General features: G+C 40.5%; 1 protein-coding gene across 5 annotated transcripts in view; it reads right to left on the bottom strand.

Moving 5' to 3' along the window:
• braf (B-Raf proto-oncogene, serine/threonine kinase) overlaps positions 1-19,556 on the bottom strand; it is a 31,009-nt gene that overhangs the window by 5,357 nt on the left and 6,096 nt on the right. For 4 of the 5 annotated variants that reach the window (XR_003927843.1, XR_003927844.1, XM_030045712.1 and 1 more), the window contains exons 4-19: positions 18,410-18,513; positions 17,286-17,388; positions 16,840-16,988; positions 15,122-15,241; positions 12,732-12,891; positions 12,421-12,460; positions 10,154-10,273; positions 8,352-8,488; positions 8,150-8,267; positions 6,612-6,696; positions 6,171-6,347; positions 5,944-5,990; positions 5,538-5,656; positions 3,111-3,242; positions 1,934-2,068; positions 1,051-1,204 (exon numbers count right to left, since the gene is read on the bottom strand). Coding sequence is in view for 3 of the 5 variants with exons in the window: in XM_030045712.1 (XP_029901572.1) it covers positions 1,051-1,204; positions 1,934-2,068; positions 3,111-3,242; positions 5,538-5,656; positions 5,944-5,990; positions 6,171-6,347; positions 6,612-6,696; positions 8,150-8,267; positions 8,352-8,488; positions 10,154-10,273; positions 12,421-12,460; positions 12,732-12,891; positions 15,122-15,241; positions 16,840-16,988; positions 17,286-17,388; positions 18,410-18,513 (1,900 nt within the window). In the remaining 2 variants the exon portion in view is untranslated. The remainder of the gene's footprint in view (positions 1-1,050; positions 1,205-1,933; positions 2,069-3,110; positions 3,243-5,537; positions 5,657-5,943; positions 5,991-6,170; positions 6,348-6,611; positions 6,697-8,149; positions 8,268-8,351; positions 8,489-10,153; positions 10,274-12,420; positions 12,461-12,731; positions 12,892-15,121; positions 15,242-16,839; positions 16,989-17,285; positions 17,389-18,409; positions 18,514-19,556) is intronic. The other variant, XM_030045713.1, reaches the window with a different exon arrangement.

Below are 19,556 nucleotides of genomic sequence, written 5' to 3'. Positions count from 1 at the left end.
CCTGGTGGAACTACTTTGTCTCTGTATCACTACACAACAGCTCAGTGCTGTAGTGGAAGCCATTGTGTAGTGATACAGAGACAAAGTAGTTCCACCAGTTAGCAAGCAAGAACGCTGGGGAAGAGCATCAATAATGAATACCAAACAAACATGTGCTGTTGTGCATCCTTCAAAACAGTTTTTCAGCTTTGGGTCATTGCCTGAACTTGTGTTGTTTGCTGGGACAGATCCTCTTTATTCCCTCATTTTGGAGGATAACACTCCCGGTGAAGCAGGTCCTTTGTTCCGCTCTCTCTCTCTCTCTCTCTGCAGCCTGCAGCAGCAGCAGCACCTTTGGGGTGCTCGGTATATGCTTTTCATTCATTTATTCATGTATTTCAATAAACATTCATGCAGTAGATGTCTACTCTGGTGTAGTGTCCATTATTGTGTTTGGTGTTGGAGCCAGCCGTAACAACCTGGTCTCAACTTGTAGTTATTATGTTACGGCTGGCTCCAGCACCAAACACAATAATGGACATGACATCAAGGCAGAGGTGTACTGCATGAATGTTTATTGAAGTACATGAATAAATGAATGAAAAGCATATGCCAAGCAACAGCGCTGCAAGGTGGAGAGAGAGAGAGACAGCTGAACAGAGGACCACAAGCCAGCACAGGAGCCTGTCAATCAGCTGATCAGGCTGGAGCTGGAACCAGGAAACACCAGGACAAATCAGGATGTCACACTGGGCAAAAGAGGACAATTAGATGGATAGATAGCCTTTATTGGCATTTGATCAGGCGTTTTATAGCCATCACTTAAAAACACTTGGACTGGGCCATCATGCCAGTCTTTGATAATAGTCTGGGACATCCCTGTTGCCAATTTTCTGATTTTAAGTGCAGATTTACATGCAAACAATGCATATTTGTGCATTGTTGGCCGTCCTACAGACAACCTGTACAGATCAATTCCACAGTCACTAATCAAACAAAATCAATACATCAGACTAATCTTCATTTACATGGATTTCTGAGTTTGTGTGTGTATGTGTGGTGTGACCTTACCATAGCCGCCGGCCTGGATGGGGGTTTTGGGTGAGGCGCAGGCGTAGAGGCTGAAATCCTCCGTCTGGAAACCGGCCCGGTTCAATGAAGGCTCCGAGGCGCTGCGGTGGATTTTGGGTAACGAGCGAGCCAGCAGCTCAATGGATGCCAAGATCTGACATGATACACACAGCGGCCACCAGGTCACTTGATAAAATCATCATCATCATCATTGTTAGAAAAGAAACAAAAACACAGAGATAGAAGAAAAACAGACTGAAAAACAGACTGTTGCCTTTGACATGAAAGAAAGAGTCACTGCCCCACTTTTCCTTTTCTTTCCATTTGTAAAACTCTGAGGCCATCTGGTGGTAGATCCAGTTATGACCGTGTAAAGAAAATCTGAGAGCAAAGGATACTGTAAAAATGCAAAAATAATTATAGTGCCATCTTCAAACCTGGCATTTCAAATTAACTTAATAAAGTTGCACTGTGCAAGATTGTTTTATACTCCTACTGCCCGGAGACTAAAGATTCCCCTGTAATGATGCAGTACTGATGAGGGTTACTGTAGCTACAAACTGTGTTTTTTTTTTTTTCTTTGACGATTTTTATATCACCATGCTGACCGGGAATCGACATTTGGTCCTTAATTCAAATCAAATTAAATTAAAAAATAAATAAATAAATAAATACATTTAATTATATTAGCTGCACCAAATTTTCAGAAAATACATTCATATTATGTAACATCCTTATTATTGTGTTTCATAGTGTCAGTTAACTCTATAGTTGATGCTCAGATGCTTTAGTGTTATGTTCCAAGGCAAACACCACCCATCTGTCTCCTGAACTGATCCCAACAAAACAACAAAGCATTGGCGTTTATTTCTCGAAGTCTGACCTGAGGGAAGAGGGGCCGCTCCTCTCTCTTCTTCTTCAGGCAGTCGGCCATCAGCCTCTTCATGGCCTTTGGACAGTTGCTGCGCACCTTGCTCAGATCAGGAGACAAGTAACCTCGACCCACCATGAATATGATCTGGAGGTGAGAAAGACGGGGAAACCCACAAGTCTTCATTTTGATCATTTTAGTTTTTTGACTAAAATTCATTTCAGTTTTAGTCACATTTCGTTTTTGTCGCAGAAAACTTCAGTGGTTGTAGTCAACAACAAACAACAACAAAACAAAGGCTTTAATCTAATTCTGCTGAATCATTTTTCACATTGTTTCTCTGTAGATTCATTATTTGTTATAAACCTTTATAGACCAATCAGTGTACATTCCCCATTCTAGCTTCTTGTATTTTGAATCTGGCTTTTGTGTGTATCCTGTATTTAATATCAAAAGTACAAATCGCCCCTATACCTCTTCCCTTCCAACCTGAGGTCAGGAGCTGTGTTTTCATTCCTCTGTTTCTGGCATTTGTGTCTCTTTTTTATTTTATACATTTGACAAATATATTTAGTAATAGTTTTAGCCAAAAAAATTAACCCAGAAGTAGAAATGTCATTGGAATATTCATGTGCAGGCATCAACATCGACTCTGGTGATTTCGCTGTTATCTTTTCTCTTGTTGTTGCTCGTGTTTTTTTTTTTATATAATAAGATTCAGATATGGAGCTTAAATGGCTGAGTTAAAAAAAAAAAAAAAAAAAAAAAGCAATGACATGACACCAGCTTTTGGTGCAATTTGAAAAGCCCACCACCTCTCTCTGGCAATGTTTTGTTCTCATGTTCCGCTAACTGCTTTCATTAGCCATTATGTCTTTAACAAAGCTACACTGAAGCCCATAATGGACAAACTTGAAGAAAATAAAGGCCAGCCTGGCTCCACTACAGCAAAAAGCATCCACAAATCTGTTCCCACAAAGACTGAAGATCTAGCCAAACTAGCGTGACAACATTTTTGCGAGAGTGACAGAAAGGTGAACTGAAAGAATCTCTGCCCTCGCTGCCAACATGATGAAAAAGATAAAAAAAGATATGCAGCCAGTGAGCACCACAGACAGATACAGTACATACGGTTCAGTCTGTCTGGAGACCACAGACTATGGTTCGAGTGATAAACACAGCATCTTACCTGATCTCTGTTGTTAATGTTGGAGTAGGGCAGAGCTCCAGACATGAGTTCGTACAGCACAATGCCAAACGCGTACACATCCGACTGGAAGCTGTAGGGATTCTTATCCTGCAGCCGGATCACCTCTGGTGCCTGGGGGATGACAGCTTGGCTTAGCAGTCAGAAACATACCTGCTTGCTCTATAAAACACCAAAAAAAACTACTAAACCAACTAAACCACTACCTCTTCATTCTTTTATTAAGCACGTGGATATCCTCATTACAAATTCTCTGCTCCAGAAAATAGTTTGGCATGAGCTGTTCAGGTTTTCAGACGTGAGCTTCAAACACTTTGGCAAACTTTGGAAGGGCGTTGGCTTGTATAGTTACCTGGTCCACATGGTGGTGACATGCTGCCCTGTGCTGCTAATCCACAATATTGTATTTCTGTCTCTCCATTCACTTTCATAGTGCAGCAAACAGGTCCCAAGATCACACTTGTGGTTTTGTATATTAGCATAATCCACTTTGTTTTACTTTTGTTTACGTGCTACTACTCCCAGTACCCATTTTTTGTGTGCAATTACAAGCATTTGTGAAAGTACTATCAGGTTGTTTCTTGTGGCACACGGTGATGACGTGGACGTTTCCTGCCGACACTACCTGCTGGATCTACTTTCCAATTCAGACAAAAAATAACAAGAAAAGAGATGTTTAATTACCTAACAAATGAGTACAGTGGTCGCTCGTTAATCGCGGGAGTTATGTTCTAAAAATAACCCACATTAGGCGAAATCCGCGAAGTAGTCAGCTTTATTTTTTACAATTATTCTAGATGTTTTAAGGCTGTAAAACCCCTCACTACACACTTTATACACTTTTCTCAAACAGGCATTAACATTTTCTCACTTTTCTCTTTTGTTTAAACTCTCAAAGTTCAAACCTTCGTAGAAAAATAAGTCCAGCATTATAGAATGAACGCATTCTGTACTGTACAGGAGACATGGCACGGAGGAGATTGATTGACAGTGGTCTACAGTCCCTTAGCCAATCAGGACGCAGAACACAATGCGCTGTAAAAAAAAAAAAAAAAAAAAAAAAAAATGCAAAATTGCACTAAAAAAAATCCGCGAAACTGCGAAACTGTGAAACTGTGAACCGCGTTATAGCGAGGGACAACTGTAATGGGACTTGTTGTAGTGAATGGATAGACAGAAATACAGTGTTCCAAATGAACAGCCCAGGGGAGCACAGAGCAGCTACTGTGGATACTGCATTCAAGTTCAGTTTTGCTTTAATATAACGGTAACATCATCGAGATGCTTTTGCTACCATCCCTAAAAATCAGTGCAAAATAAAGCCTGAGTTTACACAATTATCATCTTTACTCTGAAAAACAAGACGATAGTAAGTATCTAAATTGTGACAAAAGCACTGCAAAGTCATCTACAATGATCAGCAGAAATACAGGACGTAGGCAAAAACTCCAATCACGGTAGAACTGTACTTTAAGAAGTTTGAAAATGAAAGGTTTAAAATGAAACAGGAACAAAATGTCAAATAGTTTCTCACAGATTTAAAAACTACTACGCACTGGGTGGAATTCTTGGCCGATTTGTCAGGGAACAAATCATCGGCTGCACATTCTGGCCCACCTCTCTAAATTCTGGTAAACACACCACTTTCCTCACTGTGTGAGTGCATCTGGTCTTTTAAGAACCTAATGATTTTGCCTGCTGCCAAAATCACTCATCAAACATGATAGACTGTCCCTCTATAATACCAGGATGTCAACCATAACACAGCCCAAGAGGAAATTAGCTTTGATTAGCTTGGCTGGTTCACTGGCAGGTAGTCAAAGGTTACTATGTGGTCGCCTTCCTTTACGGAAAGTAACTACCGCAATCCTGCAATAACAATTAAAGGAATGCAATACAGCAAAACTATTAATCGCTTTGGGAATATTAGTGATATCACAGTAGATCAAAATAGTATTGAGCACTATATGGTCACACTAAAACACTGTTTAAGTCCCTACAATTAAGATTTCAAGTACAAAGATAGAAACCCTCTTGTATTTGTTTGGGTTATTCTTATCTTATTTCTATTTTTTCTAAGATAAGCGTTTGAAGCTCACAAACTGTACAGCCCACAGCAACCAAACATGGCAGATAGGTTCAAGTGCTTGCATGTGATTGTGGAAAGGGATGCTCCAATCGGCCCATCATTTATCATTATCATTTGTTTTGGTTTTCGAAAATCGGAGCTAGAACAGATACTTTGATTAAAATAATACTAATACTACTACTACTACAGCTAATAATAATAATAACAACATTAATAATAATAATAATAATGATAATAAAATTGGGAAATCTAGAAACATGGCCAAAAATGGTGAGAACTGGATCACTGGTATGAGCTCAACAGCCATCACGTCCACTCACCATCCAAAGTATAGAACCAGACAGCTGTTCAAACTGGTGGGACCCACTCCAACGGGATTTGACTGTGGCCAGGCCAAAGTCACCGATCTTCACTGTCAGATCCTCATGGAGGAAAATATCTGGGAGGGGTGCAAGTCAAGGGAAACCGCATTTTGTTGTGTAGTGAACAGAGAATCAGAAAAGCCAGTAGGGTTTAGTTGGAATGAATTTCTGTCAGCTGCTGAGCCTCCATGGCACATGGTTGAGAACCACTAATGATTATGATGGAGCAGAAAGTAAGACGACTGAAAACCACTGATCAAGATGATAAACAATAACATCCTGCTTTGAGGGCAGTAAGATAGCAAGAGTTTCATGGAAAAGTAGGTAAAGACTTTGGTGTAGAAGAAATGTTTCAAAAGGATACTGTTGCTTTTCAGATCTCTATGGATGATGGATTTTGCGTGCAGGTAACTGGGAATTAAAATCCAAACAGACAAAGGTTAGTCAAACTCCTACATCTTAGATTTTTTCAGCATTAATTAACATGGTAAGCATTTTTTATGACAATATTTATTCTTGGTTTGAATTTCCATTAACCATAACCTATATTTCACCGTGTGTTTGTGTGTGTTTAGGGAGGGAACCACTCACTCCATGCCCTGGGCGGTCTGCCGGGCGATGTCAATGAGCTTGATCATCTCAAACTTGGTTTCGATGATGTGCAGATGGTGGTAGAGACTGGAGCCTTCACACCACTGTGTCACTATGGCCAGCTGAGGCTTGGTGGTGTAACCCATGAACAGCAGGATGTTCACATGACGTGTTTTCCTGCCACAACAAGATGATAACGCTACTGACTCAACTGCTGCAATTTTATATCTGACCAAATGCACTGCATCCCTTAGTATTTAACCATATTCTATATTCATTAGCATTGTGGATTTTCGAAGGCAAATGTCAATAGAGCTGTTTTTTAATTTAATGACAAGACGAGCAGTTTTCAATCCCGGCCATTTTAACATGTTGATTCCCATCATTTCTAATCAAAGTGACTTGCAGACTCCTACATAAAAAGCAGATGCTAAAACTTACCTGAGGACTCCCACTTCATTCTTAAAGGCTTGAAGTTGTTGAGGCGTAGGAGCGGTGACGTTCAACATCTTAACTGCCACATCACCTGTGAGGAGATGTCAAAGGTGATGAATTTCTACACCCTGCACCCAGCCTGCCAGCAACTTGAGAAACCAGTTCCCAAAAGTCCATTCATTTTCTATGAGGCCTGTCCGCTGCAGCTCAACATGTCCCGTCAGCAGTCTAGCATGAACGAGGATTGCTGTGTGCTTCCCTGCTGATGTTACAGGTACTGTGGGAGCTACTAAATCAAACTGCCTGTCTGGTTTTATTGAGTTTGGGAAATTAAACAATAAGTTGATGATTGTTGATGGACTGAATCACTGGTATAAATCACTGCTGATAGATTTTTTGGTGATTAAAAAGATTTTTTTTTTTTTTTTTTTTTTTTTTTTTTTATCTTTGGTGATTGGAGCTGTTATGCTTTATTTCAAATTCATTTAAAGCCTGAACAGAAAAGGGTTGCCTGCACACCTCCTCAAGACTGTGCCACATTCGAATCAAAACTGATCGTAGGACTTAGTAGAAATGAACCGATAAGTCTCTCTTCTCCATATAAAGAACGTCCGATTCTCACAGTCTCATGTTTTCTACACCCATTGATGAAAATAACAACATTAAATGCAAAATTAATATTTGAGTTTATCACCCAGTGTTTCCTGTTTTGTTTTGTTGTTTTTTTTCAGCAGTGTCTGGAAAGGATTTCGCTGTACTTATGTGGTGAACGTGTGCTGCCAAGAGAATATCGATAGGTAATTTTAAAATGTGAAATAAAATTATGCTTGGCTGCAAAACAAGCTTTAGAAAATATTTGAAGAGTTCATTTGCAAAAACAGGTATCTCCATTTGTGTAAATTTCTATAAACAATGCTTTTTCCAGGTAATACCGAAAAACCTCACCTGTAAGATAATGCAAAGGCAGCGCGTCAGTTTTTTTTTTTTTTTTTTTTTTTTTTTTTTTTTATTATCTTTCCAGGAGTGGCATTCATCTGTTTTTGCAAAAACTCCTCAGTTACTGACATCTATTTCTTCATGTGTAATGCCTCTTTGACCCACTGCCTTCGGAGGGCACTGGCTCAGAGCATCTAATTATCTTTCTTTCTTTTTTTTTTTAAGAAGAGCGCAAAGGCTCTGGCATGGGGCAGGGTTTCTGCAGGGTCCACCAAGTTAAAATTTAAGCCTTTTTAAGACCATTTATAATACGATTTAAGACTTATATTCATACTCCTTTCCCAGAACAAGGACAAATACACCAGATTCACAGCTCCAGAATAAATTTTATTCACCACTATTCCAAAAAATTTATTTAAACATCCCAAAGTCAATGTAAACCTACCACCAAATTGTCCTCACCATTCACAAGCCTAGTGCCCCCCCCAAGAAGGATGAAACCAATAAGGACTGGCTATTTACGAAAGTGTGACTGATTGACAGGAGGATGTATATTATTGCCTAAGATGCTGGTGTGCTGAACACAGCGAGTATGCTGGTGGACTTACCATGCCACTTTCCCTTGAAAACAGTTCCAAAGGATCCAGAGCCTATCCTCTGGCCCAGAGTGATCTGCCCCTCTGGGATTTCCCAGTCGTCACTGGAATCCCTTCTCCCCAGGGTTTTCTGTTCCACAGGACACTCAGTCAGCAAGACTTCACAGACTTCACAATGACGTACCCGACTTGCAGACATGCTAGAAATTCTCACCATCTTATTGCGATCCTCAGATGAGGACGACGACTTGCGCTCCCTCTGTGGGCATGGCGACTTCTGCGGAACCTTTACATTGGTCAGTGAACCAGGTAAAGAGGCAGGGGGCGTGGCCGACAGCCCTGTTGTAGAGCCTGGGGGGGGTTCAGGGATGCAAGGCCAGAAAGGAAGGGTGTAAAGAGGGGAGGCAGAGAAACAAAAACATAAGAAAGGTGAGGTTTATAGGAAGGAAAGGTCAGATATTTACAGGAAACGGGTTGAAGAGGTGATAGGAGAAAGAGAAAGCAAAGATGTGAAAGGAGGAGGGGGGGTGGGCTTTGTGAAGGGGCAAGGATTGAGGCATCTGTGTCTGTCTTTGTGCATTTGGTGAGGCGGGGCCATACTCCACATGCAGAGAGGAGGTGATGTGGTGCCTGGTCGGAGAGCAGCTATTGGTTTCATAATCTAACAAACAGACATAATCATCTGCCAGGATAACACTTAAACTTTTTAACACAAATCTATGAGAAGTGCCTTTGATTTGCTGCAAAACTGCGGCTTAAACCTGTCAAATTCTCTTGCAGTGGGTTACAAATATTCACCATAAATTTCCTTTCATTTATACATTTTGTATTTTCTCTATTTCAGAATTCTATCTAAAATGCTTGGTAAAATTAGTTCTGAAAGACGCTATGTGAAGGGTTTATAATTAATATTAGTAGTAGTAGTAGTAGTAGTAGTGTAGTAGTATCAGATTCTGTTTTTGTAAAAGAAAAAAAAAATCAACAAAACCAAGAAAAAGCTATCTCATATCCCTAAATTGGCTGACTGTATTGGTGTTATACAGTAACATTTAGTTTGCATTTAGTTAGTTTGCAGTGATCCTAAGCCTAAATCATTCCTTTTTCTTTTCCCTAAACTTTTCATTATTGACTAATTATGTCAATCAAGCTTACTTGTTGCTGTAAAGTTGCTTAGGCATTGATTTATTAAGCACAATTTCTCAGCTGAGCAAGGATTTACCCACACTAGTGATGGAAATGAGTGCAGCAGCTAATATTTGGGGCTGGAGGAAGCATCTTTCAGTTGCCTGAGAAGCAACGTGGCTTCCAGAGACAGCAGCTTTGAAAAAGATGTTATGATCAAGAAACGTGTCTGTTTGAAAGACAAACTTATTCCAGCTGTCTTTTAGAACTCTGGCGGAAGTTGTTATTTTTGTCTTCCAACATGTGTTCACGTGTTCAATGAAGAAAACAAACAATAGCAAACTGAAGCAATCTGCTTGTGTCTCTGTGGTGGCTGCAGCTCCTCTAGTGCAGAGGGATACAGGAAGTGCAGAAGTTACTGGATCTTTCTGGATGTTGATAACAGGAGAAATACAGTTCTAAATGGTAATTTAGGTAAAACTATGAACTCGTTAATCGTACACATTTTAGTTAAAGAAAGCAATACTTGTAAAGTGATGTTAAATCTTTTTGAGTGGATTAACGCAGCTCTTTTTAAAAAAAAAAAAAAAAATAGGTGAACTAACCCTTTAATGAATTGATGCTCACACGTATTTCCAGTATTGACAAAGCTATACGTAGTGTCTGAACTCCCTAACCGTAGGAGATCCCTTAGAAAGTGGTGAGTTGTCGGGGACATTGGGCATTTGGTAGAGAGAGCATTTGAAGACATGGAAAGAGAGAGAGAGAGGAGAGGAGTGAGAGCAGAGGGGACACAGTGGATGTGAAACAGAACGTGGTGGTTGGTGTGGGGAGAGTGGGGAGAGAGTGGTGGGGAGGTGAAGGACACAGGAACACACACAGAGGCCTAACTACCTCGGAAAACAGGCTCAGGCTCAAAATCAAACACTATGTCATTGGGGTAGGAGTATAGGAGGGGGCTTGAGGTCCGTGTTCGGTGCTTCCTCAAGCAGCGGGCGGGGTGGGTCGGGGGGGCTGCAGGGCAGAGAGAGACAGACAGACGATCACTGCTACTCACCCCCCCACTCACCATAGCCACTGTCTATGGCTCACAGTACAGCTGTTGGTGTGCCCTTGTACAACACTATACTGTCACTGTCATCTCTATCAGGGTATCTGCAGGTTCCACAGAGCCAAATTCAAGACTGTTCAACATGTTTTGAAAATGCTGCATGGACCTGACGATGGAACCACTGTGGAAAATATGATTTATAACAAACTAAAACTGTGAGAACCAGCCTATCTCTGGCTGAACATAATTTATGAAATAAGGACAGAATATGGGCATAATAAGAAAAAAAAAAAAAAAACATTTGGAAATTAAATGTTAAAGGGGTGGTTCACCCATTTTGAAAAACGTGATATTATGTCACTTCCCCCCCAGCTGTTGTGTAGGACAGTAGTGGTGCTGTCTTCCTCTCAGTGTTACTGAGTGCTGGATACTGGCTGGATGCTCCAAATGCTAACTGTTAGCCTCCTGCCATTGAGGTGGACTTCCCCCCAGCTAACACTCTGAAAAATAGGTAACATAGTTTAATCTAAGAAGGTTTTACACTGCTTTACAAGTGTTGCTTTCTGCAATTAAAAAGGTAAATATGACTACAGAGTCTAAGACAACTGTTTTCACTCAAATTATGGCTTGTGTTTTTTTTTTTTTTTTCAGGCACCTGTTAGCCACCAGCTTATACCACACAAGAAAATAGTTCTACTGAAGATTATTTTATTTCTTTATTTATTTTGAAAACAGTCAAGGCTAACAGTTAGCATTTGGAGCATCCAGCCAGTATCCAGCACTCAGTCACAATGAGAGGAAGATAGCACCACTACTGTGCTACAGAACAGCTGGGGGGGAAATAATATAATAAAAAACTATAATAGAAAACTATAATAGAAAAGGGGTGAACTATGGACGCGAAGTCCTGCTATGATAAATAAAGCAGATAGGGCGCATTATGTTTTGCTAACCCTGGTTTGTATTACCCTAAGAGCAGAAAGGCTGTGCAAAGAAACCTGTAACTGCATGGAAAAATAAACGAGTCCTAATGAAATGATTCAAGACATTTTAAGGCCTTGAATTGAGAATTTATTTTAGGACCATTTCAGTCTTTTTAAAGACCCGCGGATACCCTGTTTATGCAATACAATTATAATTCTGCTTGTAAATTCTCACATCATTTGTCTAACTCGCCTTCCAATCTCTAGATTATCAGGGCTGCTATCCGATAGTGCTTTTCCATGACATGGTATCAGCTCTGCTTGCCTTGACTCTACTTGCTTTTTTTGGTTTTCCATTCGGCAAAAGTCTGGGATAGCATTTCTTACCAGTTATTTTTTTTTTGGATCCCTCTCCATCAATGCTCCAAGCAAGCTGAGCAGATAGAAACTGAACAGCTCCGAAACAGAGCTGCTTACAACCACGAAATACCAAAGCAACTCATGAAAGTTGTATCATAGTTGATAATCTATCCATGTAAAAAATACATTTTTTCAGGAAATCTCTTAGTTACACTAATTTTCATGTGAAGCAGCCATTTCAAGTTGGTGTTGTTTACTTTTTGAAAATAAAACACTTGTGTGAGGTTCTAGTAGAGAAGGGAGGAAAAACTAGTCAACACAGCCACAAGTGACCAGTGGGACTTCCTTGTGAGGAGAGGAGGCCTTATCTGCAAAGGAAAATGAAATCCAGAAAAGTAACTGGTACTGGAAGTGAGGAGAGTCGGGGCAAGTACAGCCGATACCATGTAATGTAAAATGCCATAAATACATGTCTTGCTGTGCAGACTTTACTGTTCAGTCCTTGGTGATATTCTTTTCCCTTAAGGGTTATCAGTGTAGGCATCATAGCATTTCTGAGTAGGAGCTTGGCTTGGCAGAGGAACTACAAATGAAAGATAATGGGCTGCTGCAGTGGTGGTGGTGTAGAATAAATCCAGGGTGTTTGTGTGTGTGTGTGCCCTATTCTACATTAATAATGATTGGCAGGGTACAGAAATGGAGGCAGAACTAAACACAACTGACTCAAACTCTAGGGTTTCAGCTTCACAGACAAAAAGAGCACGCAGACGCAGGATGGTGGGAAAAAGCTGTAGAATGAACATGAAGCAGCTTGGCATCAGCCTTACCTCCATCTGACCTCTGTAAACCTTGATCTCGAATCAGGTCCTGCAAGGAAGAAATGGGAAAAACAAGTGGTATAAATACTGATCAGTCATAATTTCCTTTCTGTAGAAGCTCTGTACTTGTCTTGTTTTGTGCTTATGTAACCTGTGTCCCTAAGCTTTTTAACCAAATGTATGGAGGTGAGGTCAAGGCTCAAAAGTCTGCAGCTCTCCATTGTAAATAGTCTAGACCACATAATGAAGGCTCTTCATTGTCCATCAGAGGGAGCTATGTGTTAACCTAAATACTAGGACAAACAAACAAAAAGACTTACATCGATGTTGACAGGCTCAATGGTGTTGATATGGACATTGGGGGCAGAGGACGAACGGTCCCGCTGGCCAAACTGGTTGCGGTGGTCCTCCTCGCTGGGCCGGAAACTCTGTGGGATGGGAATGGACTTGGACGGGGACACAGTGGCGTGGCACAGCGACCTGGATGGATGGCCACAAAAGATTTATTAGGGACTAGCAGTATGACGAAAAGCCAAAACACATTTAGAACTATGATGACAGTGAGACACTCCAGCATTAGCTCTCCTTAATAGACCTTGTTCACAACAGTCATTTTGACATGAAACAGCAGGGTAACCATAGTTTTTACCAATGACATTAATGAGGGTTCCCTTCCATTTAGGTCGAACAGAGCCAGGACTCTGCTATTGCACCGGGTATTGTTCAGGCTGGCTTACTGGAAAAGCTCTGCTACACTTAAATGGAACAGAAACTTAATTGTCATTAGGAATGCCTGTGTTTACGCTGCCACTTCTTGTCAAAATGGATGCTGTGAAAAAGGTCTATGACCTTAGAAAAAGCCACAAAGGATGTAGTGTCTTAAGTCCTATTTGCTCTGAGCGAGCTTAACTGGTGGATATCCAGTCTCACGATTTTGTCAGATATGCAATTTGTCAAGAAAAAACACCAAAGCCACCAAAAGAAAAGCCACAAAAAAAAAAAAAAACTATTCGCTGGTCATAAATCTGGTTGTTTGATATGTTTCAATCCTGAAAACTGTTAGGGTCTGTTGCTTTGCTCTGATTATTACTTATTAAAATTTGTTTCTGGTCAGAGTACTTGTGCATATACTTAGTTTGTTATGTTCGTAAGTATATTGTCATGGTAACTGGATTAACTCACATTTTTAAACATCATGTTTCCTTTTATCTTTGCTTGTATTTGGGGTTGCTTGATTCATCTGAGGTGGTATTTGAGAAATCAGTCATTAGTATACCTGACATTTGGAAAACAGGCTATGTCCTACCTTTGCATAAAGGAGGTCAGGCAGACGAACGATTAACCAATTTCTAAACTTTCATGTCTGGCTAAAGTGTTAGAAACTGGTAAACAATCAGGTGAGGTTATTTCTTGTCTCAACACTCTATTCTAAAATCCTATCAATCAGGATTTAGACCTGGACATAGTACTGTGACTGTGGCATCATAAGTCTTGAACAATATCGCTAGTGCTATTGATAGCAAGCAGGACTGTGTTGCTTTTTTGTTGATTTATCTAAAGCTTTCCATGCTGTCAACCATCAAATTCTTTTCAAATTCCTGAAATCTACTGGACTAGAAGCAAAACTGGCATTCTGTTATTGAAATAAGGAATGTCTGACCTAGACTTGCAGAGAGCAAATTGTCTGGTCATCTTTTTTTGTCCATTATGATTTATGGATATGTAATCTATTTGCACTCTCCTGCCACAACCCCTAAACCTCCTGATGAGCCTTGTCATTCTGCCCCCTAGATTCACAACTGGTTAGGTCTACAGACCTCATTGTATTCTCCATGACAAAGTTGGATGGCAATCATTGGCTATGAGAAGAGAATATCACTGCATTTTCTTTATTTACAAAGCACTTTTGGGCAAATCACGTCTTTTTAATGGAAGATCATCATAACACTGCACTATGTCCCAAAACTATCTAGTCCTCAACAATCAGTATGTTAGAACTGAGACTGGCAAACTAGCATTTAAATATTATGCTCCACATAAATCGAACAACAACCAGAAATTTTTCAAATTAGATAAACTAATCCCTCTTAATAATTTTAAATCTCTTCTGGCTTATATACATTTATGTTTAGAATTATATTTTATAATTTGTTTTGTAACTTTGTATGCTTTCATTGGTTAATATTAATATTGTTTTGTTTGTTTTTATGATAACTGTTTTTATGTATTGTGATCCTTGAAAAAGGGCATTATTGAAAAAGAGAGCATGCTCTCATTAGCCTTTTCCCTGTGCAAATTGATACAGACACGTCAGTAAAACCTTATCCTCTGCAAACATGCAACAGCAAAACACAGAGGCTGGGAGATGATTCAGTTCTATAAGGTCCCAATAGTAGTTGTAAGTGAATAGCATAGCAGTCCTCAACAGTGAGTCATCAAGGCCAAACAGTGTGCAGGTTTTCATTCCAGCCAATCACTAAACAACTAAATTCACTAATTATTACAGCTTCAACCCGAGATGAGCAACTAATGAGTGAAATCAACTGTAATGCTATAATGTTTGGTCAGAATGAAGATCTGCAGACTCTTGGCCATCAGTGGCACATGATTGAGAGCTACTGCGACTTAAGAAAGCAAAAGTGGCAGATTCAGCAAATAGTGTCCTCGTTCAACTTGACCTTAGTGAGGAGTGTGAAGGTGGAGGGCTCACCCAGTGGAGTCGGACGGAGGGAGTGATGGGCAGGCCTCAGACACCGGAGTGGTTCCCTCCGAGGAAACTTCCTCCTGGGTGAGCGGGTGATGCTCGAAGAACTTGGACACGAGCAACAAGCTGTAGAACAGACATCAAACCCACTGCAATCATTCGCTCATTACTCTCTGCCTGCTTACTCCTTTTCAGAGTGGCAGGGTGTTGAGGTATATCCTAGCTTTAACTGAGAAAACCTGGGCAGATCTCCAGTCCATCACAGTGCTGACACCTAGACAGACACTGGACATTGAACACGCTGAGCCGCCAAGACGCAATCGCAGTTGAGTCTCCAACAACCAGGGTGAATTTCTATGAAAGGCATTTCAGCAAGTTTGACCAGTGTTTTAGACCTTTTTCACACCTGTAGTGTGTTTGCTGTTGTTTGACTCAGCAGAACAATTGGTACCTGTTGCATTGTTCATTTGGTTCAGTATGATTTCACACGGCAAAATATTTAAAAGAATCAAAACGTATCATCAAAAGCCATGTGGCTTTTAAGCCACATGCTAATTAATGCTATTTGATGTGTGTCATTAATTATGAATCCATAATGTGCACCTGACCTACGGGAGCTGCTTCAGCTCAAAATGCACAGTGCTTCCTGTTACCAGGGTAAAATCTAGGTTGGTTCATGTACACACCACAAACAAACCGCTCCAGAGTTCATTGGTGATAGTGTTGACCCTCAACAGGGTCTCAGCCCGGCTGTTTTGGTTGACACCTGACTGCGATTGCTGGTCTAACACCTGCCCAAACAAACCGGCCCAAGGAAGAAAACACACCCAAGTTCCATTCAATCAGACTAAACAAGACTGGTGTGAAAACGCCCTTAGACATTTTTGGACTGGTTTTCAATCAAACACTGACTGGGCTCTACCCTCTACCTCTACTACACTGTGTTTAAGCTGGCTGCAAACTGTGCAACATCAGCAACATTGCAAGATCACAGCCTTTCACACTGTATGAGATGAATCTCCTAAAATGTTGAATGCAGTATGTATCAGGCTGTAATTTCAAATTTGCAAACTGATTGATTAGCCTGGCGATTTTCCCTTAAATCTGCATCAATCCCTCCACATCATTCCCATCCCATGTTCCAATGGCTGCTTTGTAAACATGGGTCGTAGCAAAAGTCATGCTGTACGATTGTGGACTCAAATTTCTGACACTGCCAGAACTTTGACTCTGCCTGTTTTTAGTTGCAGTGCACCCAAATCAGCCATCGATGAGCGTGCCACACAAAGTGTTCTATGACCATAGAATGGAAGTCAGAACCAAAGATTTTGCCAAGTTTTGTTAACTTTCATCTGTGAGAAAAACACAGAATCTGTAGGGTCTGTCGGGGCCTTAAGAAGTGCCTCAGCAGTGTAGGACCACTTAAAACTAGAATTTAGGGATAAACTGGGAATGTTAATGAATGCAGTAACATATGTCTTTGTCTTGTTCGTCATCAGACTGTAGTAGTATGAGATTTTTAGATATCAAACTAAGTAGTGGTGTGAAAGTCAAAATTCTGATACCACGACGACGACATAATGTATGTGCATATACTGTGTGTATGTACATGTATATTTGTATTTAAAGCTACAATATATGTAGCTTCACATCCTAAACTGGCGATCGTATCATTGTCCCACTGATGTGTTTTTATTCCGTCACTCCTCAGGAGGTGGACTTACTCTAACTGGTCGTAGTTGACACACATGAGAGGAACCTCGGTGCTGCAGCGCTGGTGGAACTTATAGCCGCAGGTCTGACAGCGGAAACCCTGGAACAGCAGCTTCCTGCAGAAGTCACAGAAGGCCAGCGTGAAGAAGGTCTTCCTCACCTGTAAATCAGATGGAAAGACAGACAAAGCATCAGGATCAAGCTGACTGGATGCTGTGTGCAGGGATTTTACATTATAACATATCAAAGTAGCTGCTCACCAGCTATGAACTGTACTACAGTACAAATAGTTCTGCTACTGCTACTACTACCAATAATAATATTAACTAAACTGGAAGGAATCTCTGTCTGTATGTAAACGATATGGCATACTGTGTATAAAATAATCCATTTCAGTGGTTTGAGTACCATTATATAAATATTTTATGTACCATTATCTTTTAGTCTTCATACTTACAAAATTATGTGTTGTCAGCGGTACATTCTCCAACACTTCAACATGTAACTCCTCTCCTGTCAGCCAGGAGATGTCTGTGTCCCAACCAATGGGCTTCTTCTCTCTGAAACAGGAAGTGGGGAGTTTAGGGAAGACTGTTTGTGGCTCAGTGTATACCTCACAGGTTTTTTTTTTGATACTGTATTAAGAATACTGTGCAAGTACAGCCTGGCAGTTCAGAGCAGGAAATCAGTACACCCTACACCTACAAAAAGCTTGTCTCATTGGTGAATAAAGAATACTTCCATGTTTTTTACTGTAGAATACAACAATATGAAGCAAGTATGGCCCCATCCATTAGTGTAATTCATGAGGTCACAAACTGACCGTGCAGTATGTTTAGATAATTAAACTATTATTTGATTTAAAAAAAAAAAAAAAAAAAAAAAAAAAAAAAAAGGTTAAAGCTGATCACAGAGAAGTTGCAGAGCCAGTGTGTTATGCAGGGTGTTTCAAAAGAAGTGGCACATTTTCATGTGTGATGTGCGCTGCTGTCTTTTTGGTCACCCTTGCAAAAAAGAGCTCTTTTTAATCACTTTTAAAATGATTATATCATAGTCAAATGACTGTGCAAAATGTGTGATAATGTTGTACAAAGAATGCAAGAAATGTGTTAGGAAACAATGTGTTATGAAACAATTTGAGCAAATACGCAAGTGAGGAGAGAAGTCTTACTAATGTGGCATTTCCTGGTATTAGAATTCAAGAAGTTGTCACAGGAATTGAATGGAGTAGAATGGTCACTGAACTGTTTGCCGTGGTCATTCGGCCACAACAGAATAAGATGCCAATTTTGGTTAGTTGTTATTGTGATGACCATCTTGCTATGTTGATGTGAATGGGAAAATCGTCCAGCTCTAGTTCGGTGGATGTAGTACTCATAAATGCTTGTATGTTTTAACATCACTTATATCTTTATTGTTTTAATTCAGGCAGTGTTTGTTTCACTGTCCAATAAACAATGTATGTACACGGACATGCTTTACATTTGAGAATATAAGCAATATAAAGTGCATGTTTGCCTATGTGCTTTTTTTAGGACAACTTATGGCTGCCTCTATCCTGTATGCTGACGCTGGCCTTACCCATCCTGTATCCTGTAGACTGCACAGCATTCTGGGATGAGACCTCGCATCATCAGAGCTTTCTTCAGCGAGTCCCTTACCGTCATCCCACAGCGGGCAGGGACCTGGGACACAGCAGACCACCAAAAGAGGACAGGAATCATTTCAGTTAGCTGCTGGAACTAGCATGGTTGACCAGAGCAGGCCAAGAACAAGTCAGTGAGGTGAATCAATCCCTCAAGTTAGGATGCTGATATTGAAGAGGGACACCACTCTTTTTACCCATTTGTGTTAGTTTGTAAGTCTCTGTTCATGGCAAGGCTTTTATCTGCAAGGCAGCAGCTTCCAACTGTGTAGCTAATCAAAGTAAAGGGGGTCACCTACATTCACTCATTTCCCCTGGCCTCACACTGTTCACCAATCTGTTGGAGAACCAAACCATTCCAAAAAAGCCCTTCCTTGTGAACAATGTCAGCCTATGCAAGGTTGACATCCATTCCAATATGCCATTATCTGAACTAAGTGTCCTAATACTCCTAACCCTAAACAACTAGGATCATCCATTTAAAAAGTGTGATCATGCCTCAAGTTCATTTTCTGAGGTCCAGAGGTTCTGTGGGGGGTTTTATAGTTCTTTCATTTAGGTGGTCCAGTTATCAGTGAACCAGGGCTTGTAAACTAAAGTCGCAAGGATTCACAATTACCATGACTGTTAGACCGCTTTGGTGACCTTTCATCACACCTGGTTACAGATCTTGGTCACAGCAAATCTTATTCCAGACCCTGTAACTTTCGCTACACTTGATGAATCTGTAGTCCCTGGTGTTCATAGCAGTTGAGAATATGAAGAAGTAGCCGTATATGAGCATCGGTCCACAATGTGATTTGTCTTGCTTCATTTTGCTATGCTAGGATTTCCAAACATGAGGAACTTCTGGCAGCTGCTCATACTTGGAGACCCTCGCACTGTTGCCTCTTTGGGGTCATTTCTAGAAGTTAGTAACTAACAGCACCTTGGTTTTTGTCTATGGATATTCTCATTTATCCAGGTCATCGTTCTCTTTGGGCAAATTGAATCGTAGGCAACTGGACTTGTATTTGTCTTAGGAAGACGTTTCGCCTCTTATCCAAGGGGCTTCATCAGTTCATGCGCATCGGTCTTTCTAGT

Source organism: Myripristis murdjan, chromosome 23 (assembly GCF_902150065.1).
Source record: "Myripristis murdjan chromosome 23, fMyrMur1.1, whole genome shotgun sequence".
NCBI classification, from domain to species: Eukaryota; Metazoa; Chordata; class Actinopteri; order Holocentriformes; family Holocentridae; genus Myripristis; species Myripristis murdjan.
The sequence above is the reverse complement of the archived record's forward strand: the minus strand, read 5'-3'. Positions and strand labels throughout refer to the sequence as shown.